This window comes from Dipodomys spectabilis, unplaced genomic scaffold (genome assembly GCF_019054845.1).
Source record: "Dipodomys spectabilis isolate Male_0828 unplaced genomic scaffold, ASM1905484v1 ptg000340l, whole genome shotgun sequence".
NCBI lineage: Eukaryota > Metazoa > Chordata > Mammalia > Rodentia > Heteromyidae > Dipodomys > Dipodomys spectabilis.
The window spans coordinates 1402215-1420654 of record NW_024871017.1 but is presented as its reverse complement, the minus strand read 5'-3'; the positions used below and the strand labels follow the sequence as shown (position 1 = coordinate 1420654).

The 18440-nt window shown below is 45.5% G+C and overlaps 2 protein-coding genes across 3 annotated transcripts in view; one reads left to right on the top strand and one right to left on the bottom strand.

Annotated features, from left to right (window-relative positions):
* Med12l (mediator complex subunit 12L) overlaps positions 1-18440 on the bottom strand; it is a 231938-nt gene that overhangs the window by 101267 nt on the left and 112231 nt on the right. The gene's annotated exons all lie outside the window — the stretch shown is intronic.
* Positions 747-17827, top strand: Gpr87 (G protein-coupled receptor 87). Its single transcript, XM_042665652.1, has 3 exons — positions 747-800; positions 11558-11671; positions 16757-17827. The coding sequence occupies exons 2-3, from the start codon at positions 11638-11640 to the stop codon at positions 17797-17799; spliced, it is 1077 nt and encodes a 358-aa protein (XP_042521586.1). The 5' UTR covers positions 747-800; positions 11558-11637; the 3' UTR covers positions 17800-17827.

Sequence of the window (18440 nt, the reverse complement as noted above, 5' to 3'; positions counted from 1 at the left end):
AACTACAAGTTTCCAAAGTTAACAACTACTACTTCAAATATACTTTAATTTTATTGCTGAACATGTAGAATAATACTTTTGAGAAATCACTTATTACACATATTCTTATTTCTTTTAATCCAAAATTTAGCCAGCGATTAAGTTAAATTTCGGGGCTGGGAAGGTGGCCCAGTGGTAGAGCGCTTGCCTTGCAAAAGCTGGAAGTGGTGCTGTGGCTCAAGTGGTAGAGTGCTAGACTTGAGGTGAAGAGCTGAGGAACAGCGCCCAGGCCCAGAGTTCAGGCCCCAAGACCAGACCAAAAAAAAAAAAAAAAAAAATGCGTATTTTCTAATTAGCAATAGAAAATCCAAAAGCAGGAAAGAGGGCAGACGTGCAGTGGACCTGAGGAGCAGGGCCGGTCCCGCCTCTCCTCCTCCGCCTCCAGAGCTAATTCCAGCCCTGAGTGCTCCCTCCAGTGAGTCACCTGAGATTCCTGCAGGTTCAGGAAAGGCTCCTCCAGCCTACAAATCTCACCTACTCCCACACGTGAGTCACACACACAGCACCAGGAGTGTGAGTGGTTCCTGGGAAGGAGAGTGTGCCAGTGCTCCAGAGGGTAGGCAGGGGCAGAGGGGCAGCGGGGCACGCAGCACCTCTCTTCTCCGGCAGCAGAAAATCATGCTCACTTTTTATGCTTCACCAGAAAACCCACTCTCCGGCCAACCTTAGTTTTAATCTTACTCAAATTAGACATGAGAAGCCTGTTTCAGCTCGACAATACTCCCATCAGGGGGATGGACAGACAGCCATGGAAATGAAAGGTAAACAAAATAATTTTCAATTTTCTTAGGGTCGCGTTTAGTAGCACACTGAGTTGATTAAGAGTGATCATGCTTCCGAAGTCGGTGTTTGAAGGGAATGTGGAAAGCAGCATGCGGCAGCGAAGACCCTGCATCCTCCCGGCAGGGGTGGGGACCGCTTCCAAGGCGGGTGGCTGGCTGGCAGAGCTGCCCAGAGGCACCGGCGGTCATGGCCAGCCAAGTGCGATTTCCTTGCCACATTTGCTGTATTAGACGAGTAGAATTCAATGTCTTGTGATTGTTTCCCAAAACTCAGCACTTAAATGTGCTTCAGAATCTTCCATCCAGATCTTTTAAAAAGGTTCTTTTCTGTCCTAGTCATTTCATTTTGGTAACAAGCATCTGTCTCTCCTGGTACCTGAGGAACAGGGCAATCCTCATGGTTCAAGAAATCATGTTGAGACGTGTCAGCAGACAGTGCCACTCTCAACTGACAAACAGGCCAGGCCAGCCCGGCTCTGCCTCCCTGCAGGGAGGGAGTGGGGAAGCAGGCATGCAGGCCAGGCCGACAGCAAACAGCGGTGAGCCTCTGCCCCAGTGCTTCTGGGGTTTATAAGGTTAGGGTTTATCTCCAAGAGAAGGCCACATCTGTTCTCAACTGGAATCAGCTTTCACGTGAAGTACCTTCACTTATTAAGAGCCGTTTTCTTCCCTAACACAGTTTGATACTCCAGTTTCCTGGCAATAGGAACAGCAACAGACCTGGCTCCACCTAACTGGGTATCGGAAGGAGACTCAGACACCCACTGGCACTTTATTTCATTATTATTTCATCCATCTCCAGGTTAACTCTTTATGAAGTTACAACTCTTAAGATCTCATCCTCAGACTGTTATTACTCACATGAGCATTTGTGAAGGCATTCATGTATTATGGAAAATGGGATCGAGGAATAATTTAATTTCTGAATTCCAAATTTAAGGGTGTTGCTGAGAAAAACAATGGATTTTGTCATATAATCATATAATTGATACCCTGAGAGGGTTTCCTGCTGTCAGGTATAAGGGAGGGAAAGGAGACAAATCAATATTCTTTTGTGCCTTTCCCTTCCGAGTCTGTTTTTCTTCCTTTCTCTTGGTATCTTACTGTTTCATTCTCTTTAAGAATAGGACAATTATTTCATTATAGCACATAGATTTCAGATAGAGAGGACCAGAATGGCAATCTCTTCTTTGTATGCTCCTAAGCTGAGTAAAATGAAGGAAACACATGAAAACCCAAGAGGCCCAAGAAAGGCAGGGTCATGAATCAAAAAGGTGCCGTTACTAGATATGCTTAAATGCTGGCTGTCCTAAAAGCCAAGTCAGTACATCAGACAGGAGCAGACAGCAAATGGCCAACGGTACATGGCCAAAGAAGCTTGCAATGAAGTGTTCACAGAAAAACACTTCAGCTGTGTAAACACATTAGTGTCCACTGAGTGGCTCTCAGGGGGACAAGGCCTGGGCCTGCCGCCTCAGACTTAGCATGATCTGAGGGAGATGACCTTCCCATTCAAACCTGCTCCTTCTCCTGCCTGTCAGACTGAGCCATTACAAATAACATTGAGAATGGATCATTTTAGGTAAGTTGACTAAGAGATAAGATGGAAAAGTTGCAGGACTGCTTACTGGATTGTTTATTGTTTGTTTATTTTTGGGCCGGTGCTAGTCTTTGACCTCAGGGCCTGGGCCCTGCCCCTGAGGTTCTGTAGGCTCAAGGCTAGGCTTCACCACTTGAGCTCTAACTCAACTTCTGGCTTTTTTGGCAGTCCAGTGGTGATAAGAGGTCCTGCCGGGGCTCGCTTTGAAGCAGGCTCCTCAGAGCTCAGCCTCCTGAGTAGGCAGGATTACAAGCGTGAGTACCAGCACATCTGGATATATGTATTCAGAGCACGTTCCATGCTGGACAGCCACTACTCACAACTTACAGGAACGCAATGCATTTGGCAAACAAAGGGGAAAGCTTTAGCAAGACAACGTTATGTACCTATGTACCAGGTCAAAACTGTCTCAGCACTACTCACCCAGGGAACAGCGTTCCTTCAAGTGTGCTACTAAGTTTTCATCATTCAGGTCTTTAAGTGTTTAATATAACTGAAAAAGTAATTGTAGGTGTATCTTTAACCTTCAGTTTTGTTGATAATATTTGAGTATGCACAGGTCTGGACAGTGAGCCTTCCCTCAAAGTGTGCCACTATATGTGAGTATGAGAACACTGAATGGCACCTGAAGGGAGTCTCAGTCTCTCTAGTGGCACACAGCTCTATCCATGTGCCACCATGCTATTTGATCACACTGAATCAGTGATAAAACTATACTATCTGTTAATGATCAATATTCATTTTTTCTAAAATTGGTCTTAATTTCATTCAGGCTACAAACATTATACAAACACACACACACACACACACACACACACACACACACACACACACACACACACACATTTTCATATAATAAAAACTGCAGTCACTAGACCTCAAATTTTATTTCTCTCTCTTTTTTACTCCTGAGTACCAGAAACTCTAAGTATCTGATAGTATCCAGTCTGAGCAAAGTCACGCCGGGACACAGCACAGCCATGTTTAGTTTACAGTGCATACATAACTACAGACCAGAGACAGACAGCCAGTGTCCAAACCAGGCTGAGCATGTGACGCTGCAGGCTGCAGAGGTGAGACACACTGACCCTGGCCTTGGTGACTTCTATTCCTCTGCCAATCTGGAGGAGACTCCAGCAGCATAACTATTTTAACTAGCGGATACTCTGTACCTCCATCGTGAAGTTTTCCCCACCCCAGCTCCAATGGGAAGACTTTTTCCTGATGCTGTCTCATCTTCCACCAGTAACTTAACTTCACACCAACAAGCAGTGCCTACGATGTACTCATGCAGGGCTATTTTATTTATGTAGACATTGCCTGGTTCAAATATATCTATTACTTTATAAAGATAGATAAAATACATAAAAACACAAACATGCTTCACAGGAGGGACGCACAAATTAACTGTAAGTCAGAACAGTGGGGGATTAAAGTCTGCTACACTCATCTCTTTCTATTTATTTGCTCATGATGGGTCTGAAGGCAGACCTCAATTAGCAGGAAAACAGCTCCTAGTAACTTAATGCTGTAAATTCCTCTGGAAGGAGCCCCGCATGAGTCCTTATACAGACGGCTAAGGCTGCTGTGAGCACACTCGAGGGCGAGAGCAAAGAGAATGCTGCATGTCCGCTGGGCAGCTCAAAGCGTGGTGCAGGCAAAGCCGGCTACAGGCCGACACGTGGCTCACCCTGAACATTTGCACCTTGCTGCTGTGTCTGCATGGCTTACTCTAGGAAAGCCTTCCTGCACCCCAGCAGACTCAATCCAATGTCACCAAATATACCAGGTTGAATTCTGATACCATTTTAGCCTGTGATATACCAACACTGAGAAGAAATGTTGGCATTTTGAAGGAATATGCATCTCAAATCAATTACAATGCCATTATGTCCCAGAATCCCAAGATTATCCAAACTCTCCTTTAAAGCTACATCAATTTCAAGTAAGAAGGAAAGTAACATCAAGTTAGAGAAAGTTTCAACCCAGTCACAAGGCTCCAGGTCCCACAAGCACTGGCAGATGCTAGAGAAGGGAGACAGGGGCGGTTCCACATGAAGCTGGATGTTGCACGTAGTATCCACAGACTTCAGCAAACCTAAGCCAGCATTAAAGTTCAAGCCAAGTGTCTAACCATCCAGTTCTCTGGGTAAATCCCAGGGTCCCTTGCCCAGTGCCTGGCCAGGAGCAGAGCTGAGAGCGGCTGCTCCCCCGGGCAGGGAAGGGGGGGAGGGGGGCTCCTCGGGTCAGGACTCAGGCTGCCGCGGTCTGGGTGGCTATGGGGCGCTGGCACCTGGCTCGACATTATTTGGAGTTGTTGCTCGTACTTGAGTCTGTAGCTCCTCACTGCACACGAGCTGTGCAGATACATCAGAAAGCTCAGTTTAGGTAGGCTTCGGCACTGTCTTCCGCTATGCCTTATAAAAAAAAAACAGGTCAGCTGCAGTCTCTACCCTCTGTCAAATCATCCTGGATTGTACTCCTTTGTTTAGAAGTCAGAAACTAGAGGAGAGTAGCCAAGATGAGCTGTGTGGAACTCCCCTCTAAGAGCCACGTTGGGTTTCACCCCAAGAGACCCTAACATGACATCACGTGTGTGGGCAGCCGTCCGTCAGTCACTAGAAGCAGACCAGCGGAAGGACACGGGTGGTCGGGGGAGTGTGAAGACGCAATACTACCGCAGGGCAAATGGACACTAAAGCAGGGACTGAGGAGCACTTGCCTGGTGCAGGGAAACAGGGACAGCTCTAAGCAGTGTGCAGGAGCAGGCGCTGGTGGCTCACGCCTGCCATCCTAGCCACCCAGGAGGCTGAGATCACAGGACTGCAGTTCAAAGCCAGCCTGGGCAGAAAAGTCCCTATGAGACTTTTATCTTCAATGAACCATTCACAAACCAAAAGTGGAGCTGTGGCTCAAGTGACAGAGCACTAGCCTTGAGCAAAAGAAGCTTAGGGACAGCACACAGGCCTTGAGTTCAAGCCCCAGGACTGGCAAAAAAACAAACAAAAAGTGATGGACGTTGGATTTGGAGGTTTGTCTTAGGTGATAGGGTACCTGCCAATGAGTGATAAGCGTCAAGTGCCAAGTTCAAGTTCCAGTGTCAGATGAAAAAGAAAAAAAATAAAAGTGATGGAGGTTGATGATACACTTGAGCATACTATGATTCATAAACCTGTACTACATGTGTGTAAGGATGGGTCTTTGTCTCTAGGAGAGAAGATCAGAAATATTGAGGATAATTAATGCTGACAAACAAGTATCTACTCATGTCACAGACCTCATCAAGAATGAGTAAGGTGCAGGCTACCTACACCATAGATATTAATGGAACACTATCTGTTATTTAAAAATATTTAATCTTTGTAAGTAACAATTTCTTGAGAAGCAGAATACAAGATCATAAAACTACTGGTGTGGATGGGAGTTGGGAGAGGTGAGCAATGGAAGGGGCCATGGATCAAATGCACTGCATTCATAAAATGATGTGTTGACACAACCACCTAAAATAATAAAGATTAGTAATAAGAATAATGAAACCATCAATGAAGACAAAGGGGATAGCCGCATGAAAAATATTCTTTGACTCATTCCATTAACTTAACACTAAGCTTTGGTTAAGACTAGAACAATTAGATCTGCTAACCTGAGCACCATAATAAATGGCTAGGCTTAGTGAAACCTATCCTCAGTAAACCATAATGATGACCTTATCAGAACTGTGAGAAAAATAATAAAAAAACTCTTAAGCTTAGTGTTCAAGGCACAGGATGACCTTCTAAGACAAGGACTACTATCTAATCAGCTTATGAAAAGCCTTCTCCCCTAATTCAGCTGCTAATAGTCAAGGATTATTCAACACAGAACATTATTAGTCTCAAGTCCCATTTTCTCTGACCACTTCAATGACTCTGAATTTACTTATTCTAAATTACACCGGGCCTAAACACAAAAATGAAATGTATGTTTCAACCCAAATGCTGTAAAATTGAACCAAGTGAGTAATCAGACTTTTATTTTTAAACAGAAAAAGGTTGCCAAGAATTGTGCCTGTATATGGCATTTGCAATATAATATAAAGCTAACTTGGCATTATGGTATCTCACCAGATTCAAACATTACCTTTGGGAAGTAGTCAAGTATTTATTTTTCTCTCCATTTCACAGCTGAGAGCAAAATGAGAGGCAAAAACAGGAAAGCTGTTCATGGTACCTTGGCCCAGGACTTTTCCTACCAACAAGACTCTTCAACGCAGTACAGCAGAGGCCCAGATCAGCTCACAGACAGGACAGCTCATAGCCAGGTGGAGGCTGCATTTTATACCCATATATGTATATCTATACACACCGGGCAGGAAACTAAAGGTTGCCTGTAACAAATGTATAAATGATGCACGTTAAGCACAGCGACGTGATTGCAAACCTGACTGAGGGGTGATGGCTCTGTACTCCACTTCCTTGGGAAGGACTCCGAGCAGGCATTAATGAGACACTCTATGAACGCAGTGACCTGATGCTACTACAAAACCATCTCCCCAGGTCTTCGGCAGAGCTACTGTCTCAGCCTACTGGCACACCCCACACACTCCATTTTAAAGCTGGGGTGATTCTTAGGTGATAGGTAGGTATAAAATATAAGGGAGGTTGCTTCTTTCAGAAACTGCACCTGAAGGCTTCTGTAAATAGTCCTTTTTTTTTTTTGGTCAGTCGTGGGGCTTGAACTCTGGGCCCAGGCATTGTCCCTGCACTCTTCAGCTCAAGTCTAGCGTTCTACCACCTGAGCCACAGCGCCACTTCCAGTTTTCTGGTGGTTTATTGGAGATAAGAGTCCCACGGACTTTCCTGCCCGGGCTGGCTTTGAACCACGATCCTCAGACCTCAGCCTCCTGAGTAGCTCGGATGGCGGGCGTGAGCCACTAGCACCTGGCAAATAGTCCATTTTTATCACTGAAACTTAAGGACCACATCAGTATATGTACATTCCTGGTGGGCTTAAATGTCACTTTGAGTAGGAACGCGACAGCCTCTTAGATTTGAAATCCTTACAATTTTGTAAGGGTTTTTGTCCTTGTCGAAAAAAGAACAATATAGAAGGGTTTGACATTACTGCTCCGTCACTTGAGACCACTCTCACCAAACACCAAGTCCAAAGCATGAAGGTGAGGAGCACTTGACTGCGTTTGTCTTTCAGACCTTGGCCTGACAGGCAGCAATGAGCCCATGAGGCCCAGAGCATTTGGGCACCAGCCCTGCCCAGCAGGATCTACCTGTTCCTCCTGATTAGAAAGGTGTGTCCCGAGTTGTTCGGAGGACTCTCCACCCCCACCGAGGCCCAGCCTCAAGTCCGAGCTTCCTGGACCTCCAGGCCACACGTGGAGGCCAGCAGTTCTTACTCATGGGTGTCCAGGCCTCCCTGGACCTCCCCAGCCTCCCCATGGCTCATCTGACACACGCCCTGCTCTATTCCTCCTAAACTTTTCCCAACCATAAAGCTAGGGCTACATGGAGGCTTTTTTACTTGCAAGTCCCTGAAGAGGTCAGGCACAGAGCCAAAGTCAAGTGTGACAACTAATAAGGTCTTGGGCAGAAGCTAAATAAGAGCTCTTACAACTACCTTTTCTGGGGTGCTAAGCGGAAACAAGGAGGACGATTCAAAAAGCATGCTCAGCGAGGGCCACTAACGTCAGAAAGATGAGGGCTGGAGGAGGCAGCGGCCCAGAGGAAAGCATCTATAATCACAAGAGCACCTGAGGAATCACACAGATTTAAGGGTCAACGGACCAGGGTCCAGCAAATCAGGTGCTGGGAGACGGCAGGGAGGGGTCAGCAGGGAGCATCCACACGTGAACCAAGAGCTCACTCCCCAGCAGAAGGAGTAGCTCATCATGCCACAGGTGGGCAATCTTCTCAGCACAGGGCAAAAATCTGGGTTAATTTTTCATTTTCTTAGTAGTGTAGCTGGTGTGATAACTTTTTAGTAGAATTTATTCACAACCAATGCCTAACAGAATACAAATTTCTAAATTTCTTTTCTTTTTTGTTGGTTGTGGGACTTGAACTCAGGGCCTGGGGCGCTGTCCCTGAGCTCTTTTGCTAGTTCAAAGCTAGTGCTCTGCCACTTTGAGCCACAGCCCCACTTGTGGTTTTCTGGTGGTTAACTGGAGATGAGTGGTCATGGACTTGTCTGCCTGGGCTGGCTTTGAACTGCAATCCTCAGATCTCAGTCTCCTGAGTAGCTAGGATTATAGGTGTGAGCCACCAGCACCTGGCTTAGAATAAAATTTTCTATTGTTACACTCTTCTTACATGTAATTTCCTGATGTGTGATCTTCTCATCCTCTGGAGGTGGGGAGAATAAAATATTTAGGTCACAGAACTGCTGTGATGACTGCATGAGAAATTATGCATTGAGTTTGGAGTCTAAGGAAAAGAAGAAATTGAGCACATGTGAATCCTTTCCCACAACCTTTATTTTAAAACAGATGACACCACCACTATCACAGAGAGACATTGCTAAGTAACCAATGCATGGTATCTCCCTGGAGATACCATCTAACCCCAAGACTGGCTGTGAAACTGGGCCTGGAGCGGTTTCTCAGCAGAGAGCTGTGGGTGGGTGGCAGGACAGGAGCCCTGACCGTGAAGGGCGGAAGCTGGGGACAAAGGCAGGAGGCAGAAGGGTCTGGCATAAGTGAGGAAGATCCAGCTTCATGAACAAGCATCGGCCAGATGACTTTGTCCTGTGCAACCCTGCAGGCTGCTCTCTAAGTGTTACTGGTCCCGATACTCATTTTAACACAAGCAGCAAGCTGCAAAGCAACAAGCATCTGGGACTGGATCCAGAGGGCCACACGGCCAAACCCTTCCTATTTGCCTCCCAAAGCTGCCAGCCAGTGCCTAAAAGTTCGGCAGAGTTTTCCTTTAATCCCAACTGGGAAAATGTGATTTTAAAATGCCAAGCATTAAGTGACACACTTCACAAAACGCTCCCTCCATTCAGTCCCCCGCCGCCCTGCACACCTGCCTCCCCCTGCTCTTCTGATGAGGCCTGGCCTTTGGGAGTGTCCTCACTTCCCACTTCCCTGTGTCACCAGGCCGCTGCCTCTGCCTGACCCTCGCACACAGCTTGCCAAAAGCAGCCCAACCACATCCAAAGGCACACTGCTCTCCCATGTCCCATGGCTCCCACGCCAGGAACACGCCAGTTACATTTCCTCCTTCCTACAACTTTCTTCTAGGCCTTCAAGATATTCTTCTGATGATTCTCCTAGCTCTCTGGCCACTTCTTCAGGTACAGTTCTCTCCCTGGGACTGGGGCTTGAACTCAGGACCTGGTCATTGTCCTTTAGCTTTTCTGCTCAAGTCTGGTGCTCTACCACTTGAGCCACACCTCCATTTCCAACTTTTTGGGTGGCTAATTGGCCCAGGCTGACTTCAAACCATGATTCTCAGACCTCAGCCTCCTGAAACTGTGACTGCTGGCATGAGAAACTGGAACCAGCTTTACTGTCTTTTTTTTCTTTCTTTTTTTGGTTGGTCATGAGGCTTGAACTCCAGGCCTGGGTGCTGTCCCTCAGGTCAAGGCGAGTGCTCTACCACTTGAGCCATAGCACCACTTCTGGTTTTCTAGTGGTTTATTGGAGATAAGAGTCTCACAGACTTTCCCGCTTGGTCTGGCTTTGAACCACGATCCTCAGATCTCAGCCTCTTTAGTAGCTAGGATTACAGGCATGAGCCACCTGCCCCCAGCTTCTTTTTTAAAAAAATTATTGTCTCTAAGTAGATATACAAAGGAGCTGCCATTTAACAAAGTAGTCTATTAATACAATGTATCTTGATCAATGTGTACTTAAACAGAGGGCAGAGTATGTTTTTACATACTTTTTTTTTTTTTTTTTTTTTGTCGGTCATGGGGCTTGAACTCTGGGTCTGGGCGCTGTCCCTCAGCTCTTCAGCTCAAGGCGAGCACTCTACCACTTGAGCTACAGCGCCACTTCCTGTTTTCACATACTTTTGTCTTAGTTTTAAAACTGGGTGCTGGTGGCTCACGCCTGTCATCCTAGCTACTCAGGAGACTGAGATCTGAGGATCAAGGTTCAAAGCCAACCCAAACAGAAAGTCCATGAGACTCTTTTCTCCAATAAACCACAGAAAACCGGAAGTGGCGCTGTGGCTCAAGTGGTAGAGCACTAGCCTTGAGCTGAAGAGCTGAGGGACAGTGCCCAGGCCCAGAGATCAAGCCCCACGACCACCACCACCACCAACAAAAAAGAACCTGTCACAACAGTGAGATGTTAGCCTGTTTGGGGATTCTTCCACTCTTTATATTCTTTCTTCCTTTTTTTGAGATATAACCAAACTTTCATTCATTTTTAGAGATTAGTGCCACCAACGCATAATCCAGTTTCCAGCCCTGTTAGCCTCTCTCTGTCCCAAGCCAAGCAAATGCCAATGTGATTTCTCTCTCTCTGGATTTACCTTTTCTGGACATTTGGCTTAAATGTTATAGGATCTTTTGTGACCACCTCTTTCTCTTGCAAAACGTTTTTGAGGTACATCCATGTGGTAGATGTACCCCTTTATATTTTGTTGCTGAGTAGTGTAATGGTGATACTATGTTTTACTACCCAATTAACCAGTCAGTACTCAGTCCTCTTCAAACTATCATGAATAATGCAACTATGAATATCTGCATGCAGATCCTCAGGTGGGCAAATGCCTTCCTCTCTCTTGGGGGTGCACACAGTGTACAGTGCTGGCTTGCTTGACACATTTAGGTCTCACTCCATAGGGAGCCGCTGCCACGCCACCCCAACTTCTCTCTGTGCCCTTCATTCTCAGGGCTTCATTTGTCCAAGTTCTCAGCAACACTCATTTCTACCCTTTTGATTGTCATCCCAGTAGATGTGAGATTGTCTGGGGTTGTGATTTTAATTCCTCTACTGATTACTGAAATTGAGCAATTGTTCACAGAAGCAGTCTGAATGTCAAAGCAGACTGAAAAAAAAAGACATAAAAACGTTTTTGTGGCGTAGACGTTCATGTCTAAAGAATGTCTCTATACGTGAGGGGTAATCTTTTTACTGAAAAGATCAACATACTGCATGTTCAGAGCTTTCTTTGTCCATTTTTCTCCCCAGGCGCTGCCTCCCCGAGGCCCCCGTCCCCCGTCCGCACTCCCTGACATGCCGCTCTGCTCACAGCTCTCCTCAGCTGAAGAATGGGGCTCAACCTGACACTGACAAAATTACCAAGTAAGGACACCGTAAGAGACACCAAGAAAATCAGACTTTTTCTAGTGACTGCTCCCACTGTGAAAAGATTTGGGGTTTTAAGGGTCTCAAAACCAGCAGCCAAGTACCTGGGTGTGTTGAGGGATTTAGTAAAGCTAGAGCTAGACAGGTGGCTCAGGCCTACAATCCTAGCTCCACAGGAGGCTGAGGCCTGAGGATTTGGTCCAAAGCCAGCTTAGGCAGAAAAGTCCCTGTGACTTTTTATCTCCAGTGAAGGGTGGAGCTGTGGTTCAAGGGTTAAAGAGTGCTAGCCTTTTACAGAAAAGGCTCAAGGACAGACACAGACCCTAAATTCAAGCCCCAGGACTGGCAAAGCAACAACCCAGCCCTCAGCTTCACAACTCTTATTAAGGAGAGAGGAGCTAACAGAGAATGGTACTGCGAGGGCTTTGCATCACCTCTCTTAACTTCATGCCATCCACCACCATCATCTTCACAGGGATGAGGACTAAATCAAGTACATACTACTTTCCAGACTAACAGTCCACACCAAGGCTCAGTAAGGTGCTCAGAAGGCCACAAATAAATCCACTTACTCTTTAGGTACCATCTTAGAAATGATCACACAAGGTCCTATGTTGTAGTGAGACGCTGTTTCATCTGTAAGACTTTATTATGTGATCCCCCTGAGGCAGAGAGCAGGGAGCAGGGACATGTACTGACACTTTGGCAGGTTGTGATGGGTCACCCCAGTGACCAATCGCGTAATTTCAGGGCAAGGGCACCAACGTCCTGTGCTTCTCCTTCTACGATGAACACTGTGATTATACTAACATGACCATGCACAGCACTTACTACCAGCCACTGTGCTTGAAATAATGGTTGCAAAGAATTTCACCTCATCTACCGGCACAACAGCTATCAAATATTCCATTTTAAGGGGCTGCTAAGTGTCGACTCCAGCACAACCATCTAGGACTTCTACAAACATGAAAACCTTTAAAGTGGCTAATGCAACAAATAAACTGAAGTTGTAATTGTGCTTAAATTTAAATGTAAAGTTAAAAGTCACATATGCATAGGGCTGTATTGGATACAAAGGCCAGACATCCATCCTCCTAACCTATACACACATGCACCCAGGACGGTACGCACATCCTCCTAACCTATACACACATGCACCCAGGACGGTACGCACATCCTCCTAACCTATACACACATGCACCCAGGACGGTACGCACATCCTCCTAACCTATACACACATGCACCCAGGACGGTACGCACATCCTCCTAACCTATACACACATGCACCCAGGACGGTACGCACATCCTCCTAACCTATACACACATGCACCCAGGACGGTACGCACATCCTCCTAACCTATACACACATGCACCCAGGACGGTACGCACATTCTCCTAACCTATACACACATGCACCCAGGACGGTACGCACATCCTCCTAACCTATACACACATGCACCCAGGACGGTACACACATTCTCCTAGCTAAGCAGCTTTCCCCCACCAGCTAATCGTGTGTGTGCGCACATGCATGCGCACGCACACACACACACACACAAACTCAAGCAGTCCACAAAATAATTTTACAGAGATTCACGCTTCCTTTTTTAAATTTATTTTTGCCAGTACTGTGGCTTAAACTTAGGGCTCACACTTTTGCTCAGCTTACTTGCTCAGGGCTGGTATTACCTAAGTAAACCCTCCAGTCTAGCTTTTTTACTGGCTAACTGAGTTTCATGTACTTTTCTACCTGGGGTGGCTAAAAAAATCGTGATGCTGAGCAGCTAGAATTACAGGTCTGAGCCACTGGTACCTTGCAGGAACTACTTATCTGTCATTGCAGGTTTTTTGTTTGTTTTTGTATTTTGGGCATGGGTCTTGAACTTGGAGTCTGAGCGCTGTCCCTCAGCTCTTCAGCTCAAGGCAAGCGCTCTACCCTTGAACCACAGTGCCACTTCCGGTTTTCTGGTGGTTTATTGGAGATAAGAGATAAGAGTCTCACAGACTTTCCTGCCTGGGCTGGCTTTGAACCGAGATCCTCAGATCTCAGCCTCCTGAGTAGCCAGGATGACAGGTGTGAGCCACTGGCATCCAGCTGTCATTCACTGCAGTTTTTAATTTGCAAGGAGTTGGGAGGGGAAAAAAAGTCTTTATACTCTTCACTCACCATTACGATCATTCTGTAAAAAGACCTGCACTGCACAACGCAGGGGCTGCAGTCTTAGTAAACAAAGAACATGTGAGCAAACAGCTCTTCTACCCAGCAACATCTTAGCAAATTTTTAACTGAATACCAAGCTCTCATTATTAAAAGCGTTCCCTAACAAATCAATTGCACAAAGTCTTGACCCCTGGGCTTGCGCATGCTAAGCAAACCCTTCAGCATTAAGTTCTGAGCCATTCCCAGGAAATGTGTTTGTCTCTCTGTACCACATGATTTCACAAAAATAACCCAGCATAGGTCTTCACTACTAATTTGTTTACGCTGTGTTATAAATGTGGGATCTGCAAATGACATGATACTGGCTGAAACCTAACCCACTGAGCTAAGGAGTCCTGTGCTTCAAAACATTAATCCAGCATGTATGTTACTGAGGTAAACACTATAACAGAATCAGTGACTTGAGCAACAAGGAACAACAGAAAGTCACAAAACAGCTCAGCAAGCACTGCAGAGTGAAGCACTCCTGCTTGCTTTATTTATAAGCACATTCAGACTTCTACTGACATTCTGATTTGACTCCTTAATAATAATCATAATTGCAAAGTTATCATTGAATAAGAGTCCTTATCCACATAAGTAGGCCTTAAATGTAATGATACGCTGGACTACTCCCTAGGAACGCTGGAATGTGGAAGGGCGGGTTCCTCCCAGACACCACGGGATGTATGCGCAGATGCAGGGAGCCAACCAAGGGTTGCAGCTCCACACCACACCACACCCGTGGCTGGGGCCACGTCCTGTTCCACCTGCCTTGCCAGTCTGTTCACAGGGGGCTGTTCCAAGGCGGTCACCACTCCACACGATAGTGCTGCTGCTCCCTCCACACCGTGTCCCTCCGCTGGACCCCTTATTGTGCGGTTGACACTCCTTGCTCTCCCAGTACTTCCAGACAGGTTCTACATCTGTAGATGAAAGCTGAGCTAATAGTTTAATTGGGTAAATTAATCCAGGCAGATGTCTAAACCTCACTTCTCAGAGCTTCTACTGGCTTTGATTTGGGTCTTTTGGTACAAGGACAGTGACACTTTATTGAATAAAATAGATCTGAAAGATAGTGTTAAGATCTGAGAGCTGAATTAAGCATCTTAAAGCTTAAGAGTACTGTGAGTTTCATAGGAGGAATAAATTACAGACTGTGCAAGGATATTTAGGCCAGGAAAACCAGTTTTTAAAAGCATAGTAAAGTATAAAAGGAAATGAATTAAAAAGGGGACAAGGCTACACAAGAAGAACCTGCACTTAAAATTCCAGGGAGCAATTTAAAAACTCGTTTTTGGAGTATAATCATCAAAATTCTTTCCTGGTCCACTTCTTCAAAGAAGGAAACTGAACAAAGCATGTAATAATAAGCTGGCTGCCACACTGGGAAATGAGGGAAACACAACACAAAATCATTCTAACACACAGTGAGAAGAAGTATGACCGAGCGCCAGCCAGCGGCTCAGGCTTACAATCCTAGCCACCCAGGAGGCTGAGATCTTAGGATCACTGTTTGAAACCAGCCTGGGTAGGAAAGTCCATAAGACTCATTTCCAAGTAACCACCAAAAAACCTAGAAGTAAGCTGGGCTCCGGTGGCTCATACCTATAATCCTAGAGACTCTTATTTCCCATAAACTACTCAGAAAAAGCTGGAAGTGGCGCTGTGGCTCAAGTGGTAGAGTGCTACCCTTGAGAGAAAAAACTCAGGGACAGTGCCCAGGCCTTGAGTTCAAGCCCCAGACCCGCCACACACACATGCACGCGCGCACACACACACACACACACACAATTTTAACAAAAAAATAAAAATTCAGAAATGATCTTCCTTCTAGCCTTTTATCTAAAAGGTGAATACTCTCCTCTGTCTTCCAAGTGTGCTGCCGTGCTCTGCTGGGGCGCGCTGCCAGACCCAGGGCAGGGTGGAATGGGCAGGAAGTGGGGGTGGAGAACCAGGGAAAGCTATCTGTCTATCTTCCACATTCCCCCAGCAGAGACGCAGAGGCCACTTTCATGGATGCCTGTGACCGCTCCATCTAGTATGTAATAGAGTGGTAAGGCCTAAACCACAGGATTCTAATTGCCAAAAACAAAAAAATTCTTTAAAACTCCTAATAAGTGTAATAGGCATAATCCAGCCTTGTAAATAAAACGGATCAGCGCAGAATTACTGTAAGAAGTTGCCTACTTGCCTAAGAAGTTGCTTAGTTTAAATACTAAGAACAAAAAAGTTAAAAAGTCACAATAAAAAAATTTAAATAAAATAAAAAAACTTAAAAATAAAAAAATTTTAAAAATGCCTTTTTCACTGGGCTACCTAGAAACATTTACTAGAGGTATCTAACTATGAAAACAAATTTTAGGTGCTGGGAAGGTGGCTCAGTGGTAGAATGCTTGCCTTGCATGCATGAGGCCCTGGGTTCGATTCCTCAGCACCACATAAGCAAAAAAAAGAAAAAAGCCGGAAGTGGCGCTGTGGCTCAAGTGGTAGAGCGCTAGCTTTGAGCTGAGGGACAGCGCCCAGGCCTAGAGTTCAGGCCCCACGACCGGACCCAAAAAAAAAAAGAAAACAAATTTTGTTGAAAGGGTCTAAAATCATGTGCAATATTTATGGATGGTTATAATCCAAAATCCAAACACCAACCTGTAACTTGAGGTCTATGAAAGTGAAAATGGTCCTAAAAGGCTCAGCAAGTTAGATCTATGCTTAGAACTTTGCTGTGTCTGAAAACAGCAAAGTTTTAGTTTTAAAAATCAAGGTATTTTCTTTATCTCTGCTCCTAAGTGGCCCGTGAAGAGCCCTAGGTATTACCAGAAAGTCACTGACACTAAATCCAGAGCGCATGCCAGGCACTGACCCGAGTCTCCCCACTTCTCCAGGCACGGAGCTACAGAGCCACCGAAGCCGCCCCCTGACCAACACGAGCGATGGGCCCCAGAAGAACACCACCCTTCACAGCGAGTTTGACACCATCGTCTTGCCTGTGCTTTACCTCATCCTATTTGTGGCAAGCATCTTGCTGAACGGCCTGGCAGTGTGGATTTTCTTCCACATTCGGAATAAAACCAGCTTCATATTTTACCTCAAAAACATCGTGGTGGCTGACCTCATAATGACACTGACATTCCCATTTCGGATAGTCCACGGTGCAGGATTTGGCCCTTGGTACTTCGAGTTTATCCTCTGCAGATACACTTCTGTTTTATTCTATGCAAACATGTATACGTCCATTGTGTTTCTAGGGCTGATCAGCATTGACCGGTACCTGAAGGTGGTGAAGCCATTTGGGGACTCGCGAATGTATAGCATAACCTTTACAAAAGTTTTATCTGTTTGTGTTTGGGTGATCATGGCTGTTCTGTCATTGCCAAACATCATCCTAACAAACGGTCAACCGACTACTGACAACATTCATGAGTGTACCAGACTTAAAAGTCCTCTGGGAGTCACATGGCACATGGCAGTTGTCTATGTCAACAGCTGCTTGTTTGTGGCTGTGCTGGTCATTCTGATCGGGTGTTACATAGCCATATCCAGGTACATCCACAAATCCAGCAAGCAGTTCATAAGTCAGTCTAGCCGAAAGCGAAAACATAACCAAAGCATTAGGGTGGTTGTGGCAGTGTTTTTCACCTGCTTTCTACCATATCACTTGTGCAGAATTCCTTTTACTTTCAGTCACTTAGACAGGCTTTTAGATGAATCTGCACATAAAATTCTGTATTATTGCAAAGAAATGACACTTTTCTTGTCTGCATGCAATGTCTGCCTAGATCCAATCATTTACTTTTTCATGTGTAGGTCATTTTCAAAAAGGTTATTCAAAAAATCAAATATCAGAACCAGAAGTGAAAGCATTCGATCTCTGCAAAGCGTCAGGCGGTCAGAAGTCCGAATATACTATGACTACACTGACGTGTAAGCAGGCAAGGCCGAGAGTCCTTCTCATGTTTGTTGGAATCAGTGTGTAAAAAGTGTAAATAAATGTCTATTTTCATTATCCGGTCTGGAGTCTGAAATGGCATGCCGTTGGGGCACAACTGGAGCCAAGATAAAGGCTCAGCAAAGCGCAAGGTAACTGAGGTACTGTACGGATGTGTGACGGGCTCATGACCCACCGTCTGAGGACCTTCTTTCTGGGGAGCATGTTACTGACTACGTTAGCATCCTGTAGCACTCTGCTGCTCTCAAGATACTTCTGCAGAGAACAGAAACTATGGAGAAATCTTACAATTCAATAAACTGTTTGCACAACTCAGCAAATACTGATGACTAGATCTTCTGTCATCCCTACCCTTACTACCCTCTGTTCCTGCGTTTATCACTGCTCCATGCACATAAGAAGAAAATGTGTGATGTAATAGTGGGGACATGAGCCAAGAGGAAGTTTGGCTATCTTTTTAAGAAACATATGGATAATGTTCAACTATTGGATAAAAGTAAGTTCAACTAATGATTTCATATCAACTACCACAGACTTTTTAGTACTCTGAATTACACTTGCCATCACTAAAACAACCTTATGATATATTTAATCTTTACGTACTGATAGTACAGAAGAAA

Bases quoted from the DNA above. Each gene is read 5' to 3' on its own strand.
- Gpr87 (XM_042665652.1), top strand. From the start codon at position 11,638: ATGGGGCTCAACCTGACACTGACAAAATTACCAA. The intron at 11,672-16,756 runs GTAAGGACACCG...CCACTTCTCCAG, and splicing joins GACACTGACAAAATTACCAA to GCACGGAGCTACAGAGCCAC.